Raw genomic sequence first — 15,778 nt, forward strand, 5'->3', positions numbered from 1 at the left:
TGTCACTCACCAACCCCTGCCCCTTCATCCTCTCCCCGTGGGACCACCTCCTGCAGGACCCACTCTCTCAATAAACTTCACATTTGCTCTCGCCATGCCCTTCCCCCATTTCTCTGAAACATTTCATTTGCAAATTGCCCAAATTCTGAAGAACAATTAACTCGCTTCCTTTCCTCAAAGGTGCTGTCTGACCTGCTGAAGTGCCTGACCGTGGGGGCAGTGTAGCAGTTAGCGTGACACTGTTACAGCCCAAGGGCTTCGGAGTTTGGAGTTCAATTCCAGCATCCTCTGTAAGAAAGCTTGTACGTTCTTCCCGTGTGCACATGGGTTTCCTCCGGGTGCTCTGGTTTCCTCCCACAGTAAAGACGTACCAGTTAGTAGGTTAATTGGTCATTGTAAACGGTCCTGTGATTAGGCTGGGGTTAAATAGATGGGTTGTTGGATGGGCCACAAGGGCCCGTTCTGTGATGTATCTCTAAATAAAATAAAATATAATACAACAAAGTTTTAGGATCATAAAATGAGCAGGCAATCTAGCCCTATGTCTAATACCAGAGGGCATTCTTTTAAGGTGGGAGGGGGTAAGTTTGGGGCAAGTATTTTTTTACAGATGGGGAGTAGATCTTGTATTTAGCCAACACAAGTCCTTGATACATAAAGACGAGTGTGTACCTCACTTGCTTCACTTCTTGTCTGGTGGTTTTTGAGAGAGTAAAAGTTTTCTTCTGTATCCATTTGATGGCCACCGTCTGGCCGTCACTGAAAGAAAAGGGAACAAGGACATCGAGACACTCAGAATCAGAATCAGGTTTATTGTCACTGGCATATGCTCAGTGGCCACTTTATTGGGAATCTGCCATTCCTAATAAAGTGACCACAAGTGTGTGTTTGTGATCGTCTGCTGCTGTAGCACAATAAATAGAAGAGTCAGTGTAAGATAAAAATACACTCAAATCAGCGTGAGTTAATCAGTCTGATGGCCTGGTGGAAGAAGCTGTCCCGGAACCTGTTGGTCCTGGGTTTTATGCTGCGGTACCGTTTCCCAGATGGTAGCAGCTGGAACAGATTGTGGTTGGGGTGACTTGGGTCCCCAATGATCCTTCAGGCCCTTTTTTCACACCTGTCTTTGTAAATGTCCTGAATCATGTGAAGTTCACATCTACAGATGCACTGGGCTGTCTGCACCACTCTCTGCAGAGTCCTGTGATTGAGGGAGGTACAGTTCCCATACCAGGCAGTGATACAGCCAGTCAGGATGCTCTCAGTTGTGCCCCTGTAGAAAGTCCTTAGGATTTGGGGACTCATACCAAATTTCTTCAACCATCTGAGGTGAAAGAGGCGCTGTTGTGCCTAGAGGAGATTTACCAGGATGCTGCCTGGTTTAGAGAGTATGCATTATGATCAGAGATTAAGAGAGGAAGGGCTTTACGCTTTGGAGAGAAGGAGGATGACAGGAGACATGATAGAGGTGTACAAGATAATAAGAGGAATAGATAGAGTCGATAGCCAGCACCCCTTCCCCAGGGCACCACTGCTCAATACAAGAGGACATGGCTTTAAGGTAAGGGGTAGGAAGTTCAAGGGGGATATTAGAGGAAGGTTTTTTACTCAGAGAGTGGTTGGTGCGTGGAATGCACTGCCTGAGTCAGTGGTGGAGGCAGATACACTAGTGAAGTTTAAGAGACTACTAGACAGGTATATGGAGGAATTTAAACTGGTGGGTTATATGGGAGACACAACATTGTGGGCCGAAGGGCCTGTACTGTGCTGTACTATTCTATGTTCTATGTTCTATTTCACCACACAGCAGGTGTGTACAGACCACGTGAAATTTGTTGTTTTGCAGCAGCAGTACAGTGTGATACATAATAAAAATAAACTGAGTTACCAAATGAAATATTAAAAATCAAATAAATAAATAGTTCAAAAGAGAGCAAGTTAGTGATGTAGGTTTCATGGGTTCACGGACTCACTGTTCACAGCTGCTTTCCCCAGAAACTATAATAAATATCCACATTTAGCCTTCCAATTGGCAAAACCTTTCTCTGGACAGTCGACGATTCAGGCTGAAACCTTTCATCAGGACCATTCATCATCCTGGCCCAAAGCTTCGACAGTTTATTCATTTCCATAGATGCTGCCTGACCCGTTGAGTTCCTCCAGCATTTTGTGCCTGTTGCTCTAAACCTCCAGCATCTGCAGATTCTCCTGTGCTAATGATTTGACAATCAGAATCTTTCTCTCCAGGGTAGAACCGTCCAACACCAGAGGACGTAAACATGAGAAACCCTGCAGTTGCTGGAAAACTAAAGCAACACACACGAGGCTGTTGGGCTGCTGGTCGGTGTGGCTCGAAGGGCCACTCTGTACTATGTTGCTAAATAAATAGACCTCATCCCTGGGAGAGGAAGGATCTCCACTTAGAAGGTGTATGAAGTCATATGGAGGAAACAGAAGCCACAGGGCCAATCAACCTTCTATTGGCACAGGACAGAGGACTCCGGTGAGCGGCTGTCAGCGGACTCTGCCCCAGCAGGGGTGATAGGCTTAAGTAAAAGAAGATATTTTATGGTGACATATATCTAATTTGATAATGAATTTACCTTGACTGTCCAGTGTTTACAATATATAAAGTTCAAAGTTGAAAGTAGATTCATTATTAAAGTACATATATATATAAATACACGCGTGGCCAAGTGGTTAAGGCATTCGTCTAGTGATTTGAAGGTCGCTAGTTCAAGCCTTGACTGAGGTAGCGTGTTGTGTCCTTGAGCAAGGCACTTAATCACACATTGCTCTGCGACGACATCGGTGCCAAGCTGTATGGGTCCTAATGCCCTTCCCTTGGACAACATCAGTGGCATGGAGAGAGGAGACTTGCAGCATGGGCAACTGCCGGTCTTCCATAGAACCTTGCCCAGGCCTGCGCCCTGGAAACCTTCCAAGGCGCAAATCCATGGTCTCGTGAGACTAATGGATGCCTATATATTACCATATACAACCCTGAGATTCACTTTCTATCAGGCAATCACTATAAATCCAAGAAACATGAGGGAATCAGTGAAAGACTGCACCCAACAGGATGGATAAACAACCAATGTGTAAGGAAACAGGAAACTGTGCAAATACAAAAATAAAGAGGAAAAAAAAGCTAACCATAAGAAGAAGAAATAAGCAATAAATGAGATCGAGAACATGAGATGAACAATAGACAATAGACAATAGGTGCAGGAGTAGGCCATTCGGCCCTTCGAAGAGTCCTTGAAAGTGAGTCCACAGGGTGTGGGAACAATTCAATGCTGGGGCAAGTGAAGTTGAGTGAAGTTATCCCCTTTGGTTCAAGAACCTGAAGATTGAGGGGTGATAACTGTTCTTGACCCCGGTGGTGCTGCTCCTGTACCTACTTTCCGGATGGCAGTAGTGAGAAGAGAGCAAGATGGGAACTTTGAATATTGTGGACCATGCATGCAATAAAACTAAGAACTCTGCGACTTACTAGATGCCAGTCTGTATGAAGCCCGCCTTGTGAACTGGGCTTGTGGCAAAACCACTCGTAGAAGCGTCATTCACCTCACTTGGGATCGAAATGCCATTAGTATGATGGATTGTTGCGACGCTGCCGAATCCCACCAGGAAACCGCTGCCTAAAATGTACAGTGAGCTCTTGATAAAAGACCATTACCATAAGACATCAGAGCAGAATAAGGCCATCAACTCTGCTCTGTTTTTCCATCTTGGCTGATTTATATTCCTTCTCAAGCTCATTCTCGGTGATTGGTTAACACAGGAATGTGGCCTTGATGTTAAAGGTTAGAGGTTAAAGATTAGTTATAATCCTACTGAATAGTAGGGCAGTCCACCGTTTGACTCTCTTTCATTGAACAGTTATGTTCTCCTCTGCACCCTCTCTGAGTCTTTCACATAAGACCATGACAGAGAAGCAGAATTAGGCTATTTGGCCCATTGAGTTTGCTCTGCCATTTCATCATGGTTAATTTATTATCCCTCTCAACCCCATCCTCCCATTTTTCCCCTGTAAACTTTGACGACCTTACTGATCAAGAACCGATCGACTTCCACTTTAGATATACCCAACAACTTGGCCTAAGCAGCCATCTGTGACAATGAATTCCATAGATTCACCACTGCCCGGCTAAAGAAATTCCTCCTCATCTCTGTTCTAAAGGGACGTGCCCCTATTCTGAGGCTATGCCCTCTGGTCCTCGACTCCCCCACCATAGGAAACATCCTCTCCATGCCCACTCCATCTAGGCCAATAGGTTTCAATGAGATCATTCCTCATTGTACTAAACCCCAAGGAGTACAGACCCAGAGCCATCAAATGCTCTTCATATGTTAACCCTTTCTTTTTGCAGAATAGTCTCGTAGAGAATCAAAAGAAACTAAGAACGTTGTGGTGAGAATGAGAGAGTGGACAAACAAACAGGCAGGGTGTTCTAGGCAACCACCACTTTCTGTGTAGAAAACCTGCCCCTCACATCTCCTTGGAAATTAGCCCCTTCTCACCTTAAATGCATGCCCTCTGGTATTAGACATCTCAACCCTGGGGAAAAGATACTGTCTGTCGACTCTATTTGGTCATTGATGACTAATTTAATTGGTTCAGAACAGCATTGTGGGCCGAAGGGCCTAGGCCAATGCTATACTGTTCAAAGTTCTATCTAAACCCTCCGAGCAGACAAAAGTACCTGTGCTAATCTCCTTGAGACTGATGATCCAGCTCTCGTCCCACAGCATCTTCTGCTTCTGGTACTGCAGCCACTACAAGTACAGAAACTCCGTTAGGGTCAGACTGGAATTGAGTAAAGGCATCTGCAAGAGGTTCACTAAAGCCCTTCCCACCACCGAGCACACCTGCAAGGAGAGGTGTCGCGGGAAACAGCAACCATCATCAAGGACCCCCAGTGTCCAGGCCATGCTCACTGCATGCTGCTGCTATCAGGACTTGGGGACATTTAAGGACAGGCAATAAATGATGGTCCTCTTAGTAACAGACAAATATCTAAAAATAATTAACAAAGCAATGCATACACACACACACACACACACATACACACACAATTAGAGTACAACTTTGTAATATTGCAAATCCCAGTGACGATGTGTCTGGGCGACACTCAATTTGTAACTTGGCAGCTTACTTCCAAGCACAGAAGCTTTATTTGTCGCATGTACATTGAAACACACAGTGAAATGCGGTCTTTGCCCCAACAGCCAGCAGTCTGAGGATGTGCAGGGGTCTACAAGTGTCACCAAACTTCCAGCACCAGCATAGCATGCCTACTATTTATTTGTTTGTTTGTTTGTTTGTTTATTTATTTATTTATTGAGATACAGTGCAAAAAAGCCTCATTCGGCCTTTCGAGCCACGCCTCCCGGCAACCCTAGCCTAATCACGGGACAATTTACAATGACCAATTAACCTACCAACCAGTACGTCTTTGGACTGTGGGAGGAAACCAGAGCACCCGGAGGAAACCCACGTGGTCACGGAGAGAATGTACAGACAGCGGCAGGATATTAATCAAGTTTATATAAATTATAAAGATTACAAATATTAGATTTATTTGTCACATGTACATCGAAACATTGAACCATACAGTGAAATACATCATTTGCATCAAATTGATTCAGTGGGGATGTTGCTAGGAGTATGTTACAACTTACTAATCACAATTCATTGACCCTAACCTGTACGTCTCTGGAATGTGGGAGGAAACCAGAGCACCCAGAGGAAACCTACTTGGTCATGGGAAGAACATACACTCTCCTACAGACACGATGGGAATCGAACCCGAATCGGTGATTGCTGGCACTCTGGAGCAATTATACTAACCGCTCTATTACGGTGGCTGTCCTACAGTGAATCACGATTTATTTCACCTACCAACAGAGTGAGTATGAACCCCGTACACAGGAGGGCGATTGGAAGTCCAATTGAAGCTTTGATTCGTGCGGACATGGGACATGATCCACAGTCAGCGGGACACGTGTCACATCGCTCATCCTCGTTGCACACTCCGTCATCACAGACTGTGGCAAGACAGCATACAGAGCAGAGCTGTTACACCGGACACCATTTAGTTTCAATCCTCTCTTATTAACAATGCAAAGTGCTCCTGAACATTGGAGTTTAAACTCTAATTAAAATATATAATGGCCTAACATTATTAATCGTAGAGAATTACAGCACAGAAACAGACCATTCAGCCCATCTAGCCCATGCAAACTGATCTTCAGCCTAGCCCCAACAACTCTCTCCATACCCCTCCCCAAATTCTCTTCACTGATAAAATTGAACCCGCAATCCACCACTTTTGCCAGCAGCTCCTTCCACACTCGCACCACTCTCTGAGTGAAGCGGTTCCCCTCAGATCCCGGGCATAGTGAGGAAAACTATGAAAGCTTGCATTGGTTTATGGTCCTGCTGTAAAAATGGGCTGACAAGCATAAGGTGTTGCACTTTGGTAGGACATACACAGGATACAGAAGGACACTGAGGATTGTGGTAGAACAAAGGGATCTGAAAATAGAGATCCATTATTCATTGAAAGTGGCATTTCAAGTAGATAGGGTCATCAAGAGAATTTCTGGCACATTAGCCTTCATAGATCAAAGTATTGAGAACAGGAGATGGGATGTTTTATAAGACATTGGAGTATTGTGTGCAGTTCTGTTCACCTACGGTAAATACAGGAAAGATATCAATAAGGTTAGTGTGGGCACGTGGCCAAGTGGTTAAGGCATTGGAGTAGCGACCTGAAGGTTGTGAGTTCGAGCCCCAGCCGAGACAATGTGTTGTGTCCTTGAGCAAGGCACTTAACCACACAGTGCTCTGCGACGAAACCAGTACCAAGCTGTATGGGTCCTAATGCCCTTCCCTTGGACAACATCGGTGTCATGGAGAGGGAAGACTTGCAGCATGGGCAACTGCTGGTCTTCCATACAACCTTGCCCAGGCCTGTGCCCTGGAGAGTGAAGACTTTCCAGGCGCAGATCCATGGTCTCTCAAGACTAACGGATGCCTAAAACAAAAAATCAATAAGGTTGAAAGAGTAAATTTACAAGAATGTTGCTGGGATTTGAGATCTGATTTATTGGGAAAGGTTGAAAAGGTTTGGACTTTATTCCTTGGAGTGTAGGAGAATGAGGGGAGATTTGATAGAGGTAACAAAATTATAAGGGTAAATATAGGCAGGGTTTTTCCACTGAGGTTGGGAGAGACTAGGACTTGAGGTCATGGATTACAGGTGAAAGGTGAAATGTTTGAGAGGAACCTGAAGAGGAACATCTTCACTCGGAATGTGGAATGAGCAGCCAATGCAAATGGCTGATGCAGATTCAGTTTCAACACTTAAGAGAAGTTTGGATAAGAACATGAATGTGAGGGGTGAGGAGATCTCTGGTCTGGATGCAGGTCAATGAGACTAAGCAGAGTAACATGCTAGATGGGCCAAAGGGCCTCTGTGCTTTGGTGCTCTATGACTCTATGTCTCTGTCCAAGGTGCTAAGTGAACATGGTGATTCTGCTTTCAAGCATGAGGAAGACAAGAAACTGTCTGCAAGAACAACGAATAAGTTGGTACCTTGTGCGCTTTGCACCGTTGTCTTGGACTCCAAGGCTGCATGCATTTTGCCCACTTTAACATGAGCTATTAGTGAAGTCACTCCAACGTGGACTAACACGACCTGAAAGCAAATGGGAAACCCGTCAGACAAGCAGAAAGTTTCGCTTCTGGCGATTTGCTAAAAGAGATCATTAACCTGCAGGTTGAGTCAGTGATGAGTCAGTGGCACCAGGGTGACTTCAATCTACATGTAGATTGGGTGAACCAAATTGGTAAGGGTGCTGAGGAAGAGGATTTCTTGGAATGTATGCGGGATGGTTTTCTGAACCAACATGTCAAGGAACCAACTAGAGAGCAGGCCATTCTAGACTGGGTATTGAGCAATGAGGAAGGGTTAATTAGCAATCTTGTCATGAGAGGTCCCTTGGGTAAGAGTGACCATAATATGGTGGAATTCTTTATTAAGATGGTGAGTGACATAGTTAATTCAGAAACAAAGGTTCTGAACTTAAAGAGGGGTAACTTTGAAGGTATGAGACATGAATTAGCTAAGATAGACTGGCAAATGATACTTAAAGGGTTGACGGTGGATATGCAATGGCAAGCATTTAAAGATCGCATGAATAAACTGCAACAATTGTTCATCCCAGTTTGGCAAAAGAATAAACCAGGGAAGGTAGTGCAACTGTGGTTGACAAGGGAAATTAGGGATAGTATCAATTCTAAAGAAAAAACATACAAATTAGCCAGAAAAAGCGGCTCACCTGAGGACTGGGAGAAATTCAGATTCCAGCAGGGGAGGACAAAGGACTTAATTAGGAAAGGGAAAAAAGATTATAAGAGAAAACTGGCAGGGAACATAAAAACAGACTGTAAAAGCTTTTATAGATATGTGAAAAGAAAAAGATTGGTTAAGACAAATGTAGGTCCCTTACAGTCAGAAACAGGAGAATTGATCATGGAGAACAAGGACATGGCAGACCAATTGAATAACTACTTTTGTTCTGTCTTCACTAAGGAGGACATAAATAATCTTCCGGAAATAGTAGAGGACAGAGGGTCCAGTGCGATGGAGGAACTGAGGGAAATATATGTTAGTAGGGAAGTGGTCTTAGGTAAATTGAAGGGATTAAAGGCAGATAAATCCCCAGGGCCAGATGGTCTGCATCCCAGAGTGCTTAAGGAAGTAGCCCAAGAAAGAGTGGATGCATTAGTGATAATTTTTCAAAACTCTTTAGATTCTGGACTAGTTCCTGAGGATTGGAGGGTGGCTAATGTAACCCCACTTTTTAAAAAAGGAGGGAGAGAGAAACTGGGGAATTATAGACCGGTTAGCCTAACGTCGGTGGTGGGGAAACTGCTGAAGTCAGTTATCAAAGATGTGATAACAGCACATTTGGAAAACAGTGAAATCATCGGACAAAGTCGGCATGGATTTGTGAAAGGAAAATCATGTCTGACAAATCTCATAGAATTTTTTGAGGATGTAACTAGTAGAGTGGATAGGGGAGAACCAGTGGATGTGGTATACTTGGATTTTCAAAAGGCTTATGACAAGGTCCCACACGGGAGATTAGTGTGCAAACTTAAAGCACACGGTATTGGGGGTAAGGTATTGATGTGGATAGAGAATTGGTTGGCAGACAGGAAGCAAAGAGTGGGAATAAACGGGACCTTTTCAGAATGGCAGACAGTGACTAGTGGGGTACCGCAAGGCTCAGTGCTGGGACCCCAGTTGTTTACAATATATATTAATGACTTGGATGAGGGAATTAAATGCAGCATCTCCAAGTTTGTGGATGACATGAAGCTGGGCGGCAGTGTTAGCTGTGAGGAGGATGCTAAGAGGATGCAGGGTGACTTGGATAGGTTAGGTGAGTGGGCAAATTCATGGCAGATGCAATTTAATGTGGATAAATGTGAGGTTATCCACTTTGGTGGCAAAAACAGAAAAACAGATTATTATCTGAATGGTGGCCGATTAGGAAAAGGGGAGGTGCAACGAGACCTGGTTGGCATTATATACCAGTCATTGAAAGTGGGCATGCAGGCAGTGAAAAAGGGAAATGGTATGCTGGCATTCCAAGCAAGAGGATTTGAGTACAGGAGCAGGGAGGTACTACTGCAGTTGTAGAAGGCCTTGGTGAGACCACACCTTGAGTATTGTGTGCAGTTTTGGTCTCCTAATCTGAGGAAAGACATTCTTGCCATAGAGGGAGTACAAAGAAGGTTCACCAGATTGATTCCTGGGATGGCAGGATTTTCATGTGATGAAAGACTGGATCGACTAGGCTTATACTCGCTGGAATCTAGAAGATTGAGGGGGGATCTTATTGAAACATATAAAATCCTAAAGGGATTGGACAGGCTAGATGCAGGAAGATTGTTCCCGATGTTGTGGAAGTCCAGAACGAGGGGTCACAGTTTGAGGATAAAGGGGAAGCCTTTTAGGACCGAGATTAGGAAAAACTTCTTCATACAGAAAGTGGTGAATCTGGGGAATTCCCTGTCACAGGAAACAGTTGAGGCCAGTTCGTTGGCTATATTTAAGAGGGAGTTAGATATGGCCCTTGTGGCTAAAGGGATCAGGGGGTATAGAGAGAAGGCAGGTACAGGGTTCTGAGTTGGATGATCAGCCATGATCATACTGAATGGCGGTGCAGGCTCGAAGGGCTGAATGGCCTACTCCTGCACCTACTTTCTATGTTTTCTATGTTTCTATAAGGAAGGCAAATGTAATGGCATTCATTTTGAGAGGACTAGAATATAAAAGCAAGGAAGTAATGATGAAGCTTTATAAGGCATTGGTCAGAATGCACTTGTAGTATCATGAGCAGTTTTGGGCTCCTTATCTAAGAAAGGATGTGTTGCATTGGAAAAGGTTCAGTAGATGTTCTTGAGGATGAGTCTGGGAATGAAAGGGTTAAGATAGGAGGAGTCTGTACTTCCTGCAGTTTAGAAGAATGATGGGGGGGCGGGATCTCATTTGAAAGCTATCAACTATTGAAAGTCCTAGTTAGAGTGGATGTGGAGAGGATGTTTTCTGTGGTGGGTGAGTTTAGGACCAGAGGGCATAGCCTCAGGGTAGAGGGGCATCTGCTTAGAACAGAGATGTGGAGAGATTTCGTTAGCCAGAGGGGAGAGAATCTACAGATGACAGCGGAAGCCAAGTCACTGAGTATATTTAAAGCAGAGGATGATAGGTTCTTGATTAGTCATCTTCATCATTATGTGCCATTTCATTTTGATGTGGGCGATCACTGTCTTATCCACCACCATGATTTTTCTGGGCAAATTTTTCTATAGAAGTAGTTTGCCACTGCCTTCTTCTGGAAAGTGTCTTTACAAGATGGGTAACACCAGCCGTTATCAATACTCTTCAGAGATTGTCTGCCTGTGTCAGTGAGCACATAACCAGGACTTATGATCTGCACCGGCTGCTCGTACAACCATCCACCACCTGCTCCCATGGCTTCACATGACCCTGATCGGGGGGCTAAGCAGGTGCTACACCTTGCCCCAAGGTGACCTTTAGTCAAGCAAAGGGAAGGAGCACCTTATACCTCCTTTGGTAAAGACGTATCTCCACCCTACTACCCAAGAAAGGAGAAAAGAAGTCAAAAGTTACAAGGAGAAGGCAGGAGACTGAGGTTGAGAAGGATAATAAATCAGCCATGTTGGAATTGTGGAGAAGACCGATGGGCCGAATGGCCTAATTCTGCTCCTAAGTCTTATGGTCTTATAAAAACACTGCTATTTTCATTTAACGGGAGACTGGTACTCTGAATGATTGTCTTACCCTACCCAACAATGAAGTATTTATTTTTTTTTTATTTGGAGATACAGCACGCTAACAGGCTCTCCCAGCCCAGCCAGCCAGATACACCTCAACAGTTACAGGGAGAAGGTAGGAGGATGGGCTGAGAGGGATCGTAGATCAGCCACGATCGGCTGGCAGGCCTGAACCAATGGACGGAGTGGCCAATCTACCTGCATGCCTTTGGAATGTGGAAGGATGCCAGAGCACCCACAGGAAAACCACGTGGTGACAGGGAGAACGTACAACCTCCTTATAGACAGCAGTGTCACCAGCACTGTAAAAGCGTCTGCCAAGCACTATGCTACTGTGCCACTTGGAAGCTTTGTTCTTCAATGGTGGAAGATTAGTGGATTTAAAAATATTTTGCCTATAGAGGTATTTAGCCACCCCTCCCCCCACCAGCAAAAAAGCATCAGCACCCCCCACCGAGCATTCAAACGTGCAGTGTAGCATCAATAACGACACAGACTTGCAGTACCCACAGACTACCCGTTCACCCGGTATTCAGCATCTCTCCCTAATAATGCTCCCGTTTCACTATGCCCCATTCCCATTTCCCTTTCTCACCTTATCTCCTTACCTGCCCATCACCTCCCTCTGGTACACCAGGCCTTCCCCTTTCTTCCATGTCCTCCTGTCAGATTCCTCCTTCTCCAGCCATTTATCTCCTTCATCAATCGACTTCACCTTTCACTCCCGCTCCCAGTTTTACCTGTCACTTACCTTGTATTTCTTCCTCCCCTCCCCCCCATCTTCTTACTCTGACTTCTCATCCTTTTCCTCTTCTCCTGATGAAGGGTCTCGGCCCAAAACATCGACTGTTTACTCTTTTCCATAGATGCTGCCTGGCCTGCTGAGTTCCTCCAGCATCTTGTGAGTGTTGCTCGGGTTTCCAGCACCTGCAGATGCTCTCTTGTTTGTGACTGAATTTGAACCTGAAGTTGTACCTTGGTGGTCCAGTTTCGTTGGGACATCTTTCCAGCTTGGGACACCGTGTGGGTCACAATCTCCCCATCATCTGGAATCCAGGGGCCGCAGATTCCTCCTTTTTTCTGAAATGGATAATGCTTGAAATTACAGGTGGCCACATTCAACAGAAACAGCTCATTTGGGCTACGTGCTTATCTTCACAAGTTATTCAATTACTGGGCTCTAGGTCCTGGATCCAGCACGTAAGGGCCATTACAAAGAAAACACGGCAGCGCCTTTACTTGCTTAGAAATTTGCAAAATTTCAGCATGTCATCTAAAACTTTGACGAACTTCTATAGATGTGCAGTGGAGAGTATATTGACTGGTTGCGCCATGACCCGGTCTGCAAACACCAATGCCCTTGAAGGGAAAGCCTACAAAAGTTCAAGGTAAACTTTTTTTTAATCAAAATACATATATGCCACCATTTACAACCCTGAGATTTGTTTTCTTGTGGGCATTCACAGTCAATCCAAGAAATGTGATAGAATCAGTGAAAGACAATATAGGACGGACAAACAACGAATGTGTAAAAAATAACAAACTGTGCAAATAAAAAAGAAACATAAAGAAAAATTAATTATAAATAAATAAGCAATAAATATTGAGAAGGACCCCCACCATCGAGGACATGGTCTCTTCTCACTGCTGCCATCAGGAAGGAGGTACAGGAGCCTCAGGACCCGCAACACCAGGTTCAGGAACAGTTATTGCCTCTCAAACATCTGGTTCTTGAACCAGGGGTTAACTTCACCCCTCACCCCAACACTGAACTGTTCCCATAACCTGTGGACTCACTTTCAAGGACCCTTCATCTCATGTTCTGGATAATTATTGTATATTTATTTACTATTATTTTGCTTGATTTTTTTCTTGTTTCTTTGTATTTACTGTGAATACCCACTAAAAATAAATCTCAGAGTTGTATTTAGTTACATATATGTTCCTTGAGAGAAAAAACTTTGAACTTTGAACTCTATAGCTCCCTGAAAGCGGCCTCACAAGTTGACAACGTGGTAAAGGAGTTTTATGGCCTCTGCTATCTACCCTGGTGGGTTCCTCCAGTACCTTAGATATTGTTCTTGTGCTTCCACCCCTAGAAACTCCCCACATTTAAAAAGAATTCAGTCAAATACCAGAGGGTGTGCATTAAGCTGAGAGGGGAAACTCAAAGAATATGTGGAGGTTTACATACACAGAGAAAATAGGTGCCTGGAATATACTGGATTATTCTCCATTCCTGGCAGTATCCCGGTGAATCTCTTCTGCACCCACTCTGAACACTCAACATCCTTCATGTCACAGGGAAAACAGAACTCAATATAATACTTCAAATGAGGCCTGACCAAAGTCTTAAAAAGTTGATTGGTCACAACATAAGACATAGGGGCAGAATTGGACCATGTGGCCCATCGAGCTGTCTGCCATTCCATCATGGCTGATGTATTATCCCTCTCTACACCATTCTCCTGCCTTCTCCCCGTAACCTTTGACACCATGTTTAATCAAGAACCTATCAACCTCTGATTTAAATATACTTGATGACTTGGCCTCACAGCTGCTTGTGGCAAAGACTTCCACAGATTCACTACCCTCTCACTAAAGAAATTCCTCCTCATCTCTATTCTGAGGTTGTGGCCTCTGGTCCTAGTCTCCCCCACTACGGGAATCATTCTCTCCACATCCACTTTATCTGGGCCTTTCAAACTTCAATAGGTTTCAACGAGATCCACTGCTCATTCTTCTAAACTCCAGAGAGCATAGGCCCAGAGCCTAAAATGCTCCTCATATGTTAACCCTGTCATTCCTGGGATAAACAACAGTACATCTGTAGAAATTTGCTCGTCTTTGATGATACAACAAACCTGGTCCAAAGATAGCCCCACTGGACATCAGAATTTCTGCCTGACTGTTTTATACAGCTGCAACCTGACTTAAGACCATAAAACCTCAAGATAGAGGAGCAGAATTAGGTCATTTGGCCCATCAAGTCTGCTCTGCCATTTCATCACGGCTGATCCATTTTCCCTCTCAGCCCCAATCTCCTGCCTCCCCCCATATCCCTTTATGCCTTGATTAATCAAGAATCTATGAACCTCTGCCTTAAATATACCCAATGACTTGGCCTCCACAGATGCCTGTGGAAACGAATTCTATAGATTCACCACTCTCTGGCTAAATAAATTCCTCCTCATCCTCATTCTATAAGAATGCCTCTCTATTCTGAGGCTTTGCCCTCTGGTTTTAGACATCCCCACCATAGGAAACATCCTTTCCACATCCACTCTATGGAAGCTTTTCAAAACTTGATAGGTTTCAATGTGGTCAATCTTATACTGATTCACCCCAATAATGAAGGCAGGTGCACCATCTTGTCTAACTGTGTTATCATTTTCAGTGTGTTATACCCTAAAATCCTCCAGCATCCAGACCTGGCTCGCGTGTCACTGTTGCCACTGAGTAGGAGGTACAGGAGCCTTAGGACACACACCACCAAGTTCAGGAACAGTTGTCACCTCTCAACCATCAGACCCCTGAAGCAGTGGGGATAACTTCACTAACCTCAACTCTGACTGATTCCACAATCTATGGACTCATTTCAAGGACTCTACAACCATGTTCTCAGATTATTATTGCTGTTTGTTTTTTTTGCATTTGCACAATCTGCCTTCTTTTGCACATTGGTTGTTTGTCAGTGTGTGTTTGTGTGTAGTTTTTCATTGATTCTATTGTAGTTCTTTGTTCTACACTGAATATCTGCAAGAAAATGAATCGCAGGGTTGTATAGGGAGACATATACATACAGTGATGATAAATATACTTTAAACTTTGAAAATCCCTCTGTATATCAATTCTCTCAAGCATCCCGTCAGTTACTGTAAACCTTTTTCTTGCATTTGATGTCACACTAGTCCTGATTAAACGCTGTCTGCCATTTCTTAGGCCCGATTTCCAACTGATCAAGAGCCACACACAGAAAATCCTTGGGGAACTCATTCAGTCAGGCAGCATCCATGGAGAGGAACAAATAGTCCACCATTCAGGCTGGCATCCTTCATCAGGACTGAAAGGGAAGGTGGAAGAAGCCAGAATAAGAAGGTGGGGGAGGGGAAGGAGGTCAAGCTCGAAGGTGACAGGTGAAGCCAGGTGGGTGGGGAAGGGAGGCGGGATGAAGTAAGAAGCTTGGATGTGATAGGGTGGAAAAGGCAAAGGGCTAGAGAAGAGGTATTTGATAGGAGAGGAGAGTGGACCATGGGAGAAAGGAAAGGAGGAGGGACACCAGGGCAAGGTGATAGGCAAGTGAAGAGGAGAGGTGAGAGAGATGCCAGAATGGGGAAGCATGAAGAGGGAAGAAGGAAGGGAAAAAATTACCTGAAGTTGGAGAAATCAGTGTTCAT

General features: G+C 44.4%; 1 protein-coding gene across 1 annotated transcript in view; it reads right to left on the reverse strand.

Moving 5' to 3' along the window:
• The window catches only part of LOC140206430 (atrial natriuretic peptide receptor 2-like), a 112,472-nt gene that overhangs the window by 72,323 nt on the left and 24,371 nt on the right, over window positions 1-15,778 (reverse strand). Inside the window, exons 5-10 of the mRNA XM_072274798.1 lie at window positions 12,357-12,461; window positions 7,608-7,710; window positions 5,909-6,054; window positions 4,710-4,782; window positions 3,497-3,644; window positions 673-759 (exon numbers count right to left, since the gene is read on the reverse strand). Coding sequence (XP_072130899.1) covers window positions 673-759; window positions 3,497-3,644; window positions 4,710-4,782; window positions 5,909-6,054; window positions 7,608-7,710; window positions 12,357-12,461 — 662 coding nt within the window. The remainder of the gene's footprint in view (window positions 1-672; window positions 760-3,496; window positions 3,645-4,709; window positions 4,783-5,908; window positions 6,055-7,607; window positions 7,711-12,356; window positions 12,462-15,778) is intronic.

This window comes from Mobula birostris, chromosome 12, assembly GCF_030028105.1.
Source record: "Mobula birostris isolate sMobBir1 chromosome 12, sMobBir1.hap1, whole genome shotgun sequence".
Classification (NCBI taxonomy): domain Eukaryota; kingdom Metazoa; phylum Chordata; class Chondrichthyes; order Myliobatiformes; family Myliobatidae; genus Mobula; species Mobula birostris.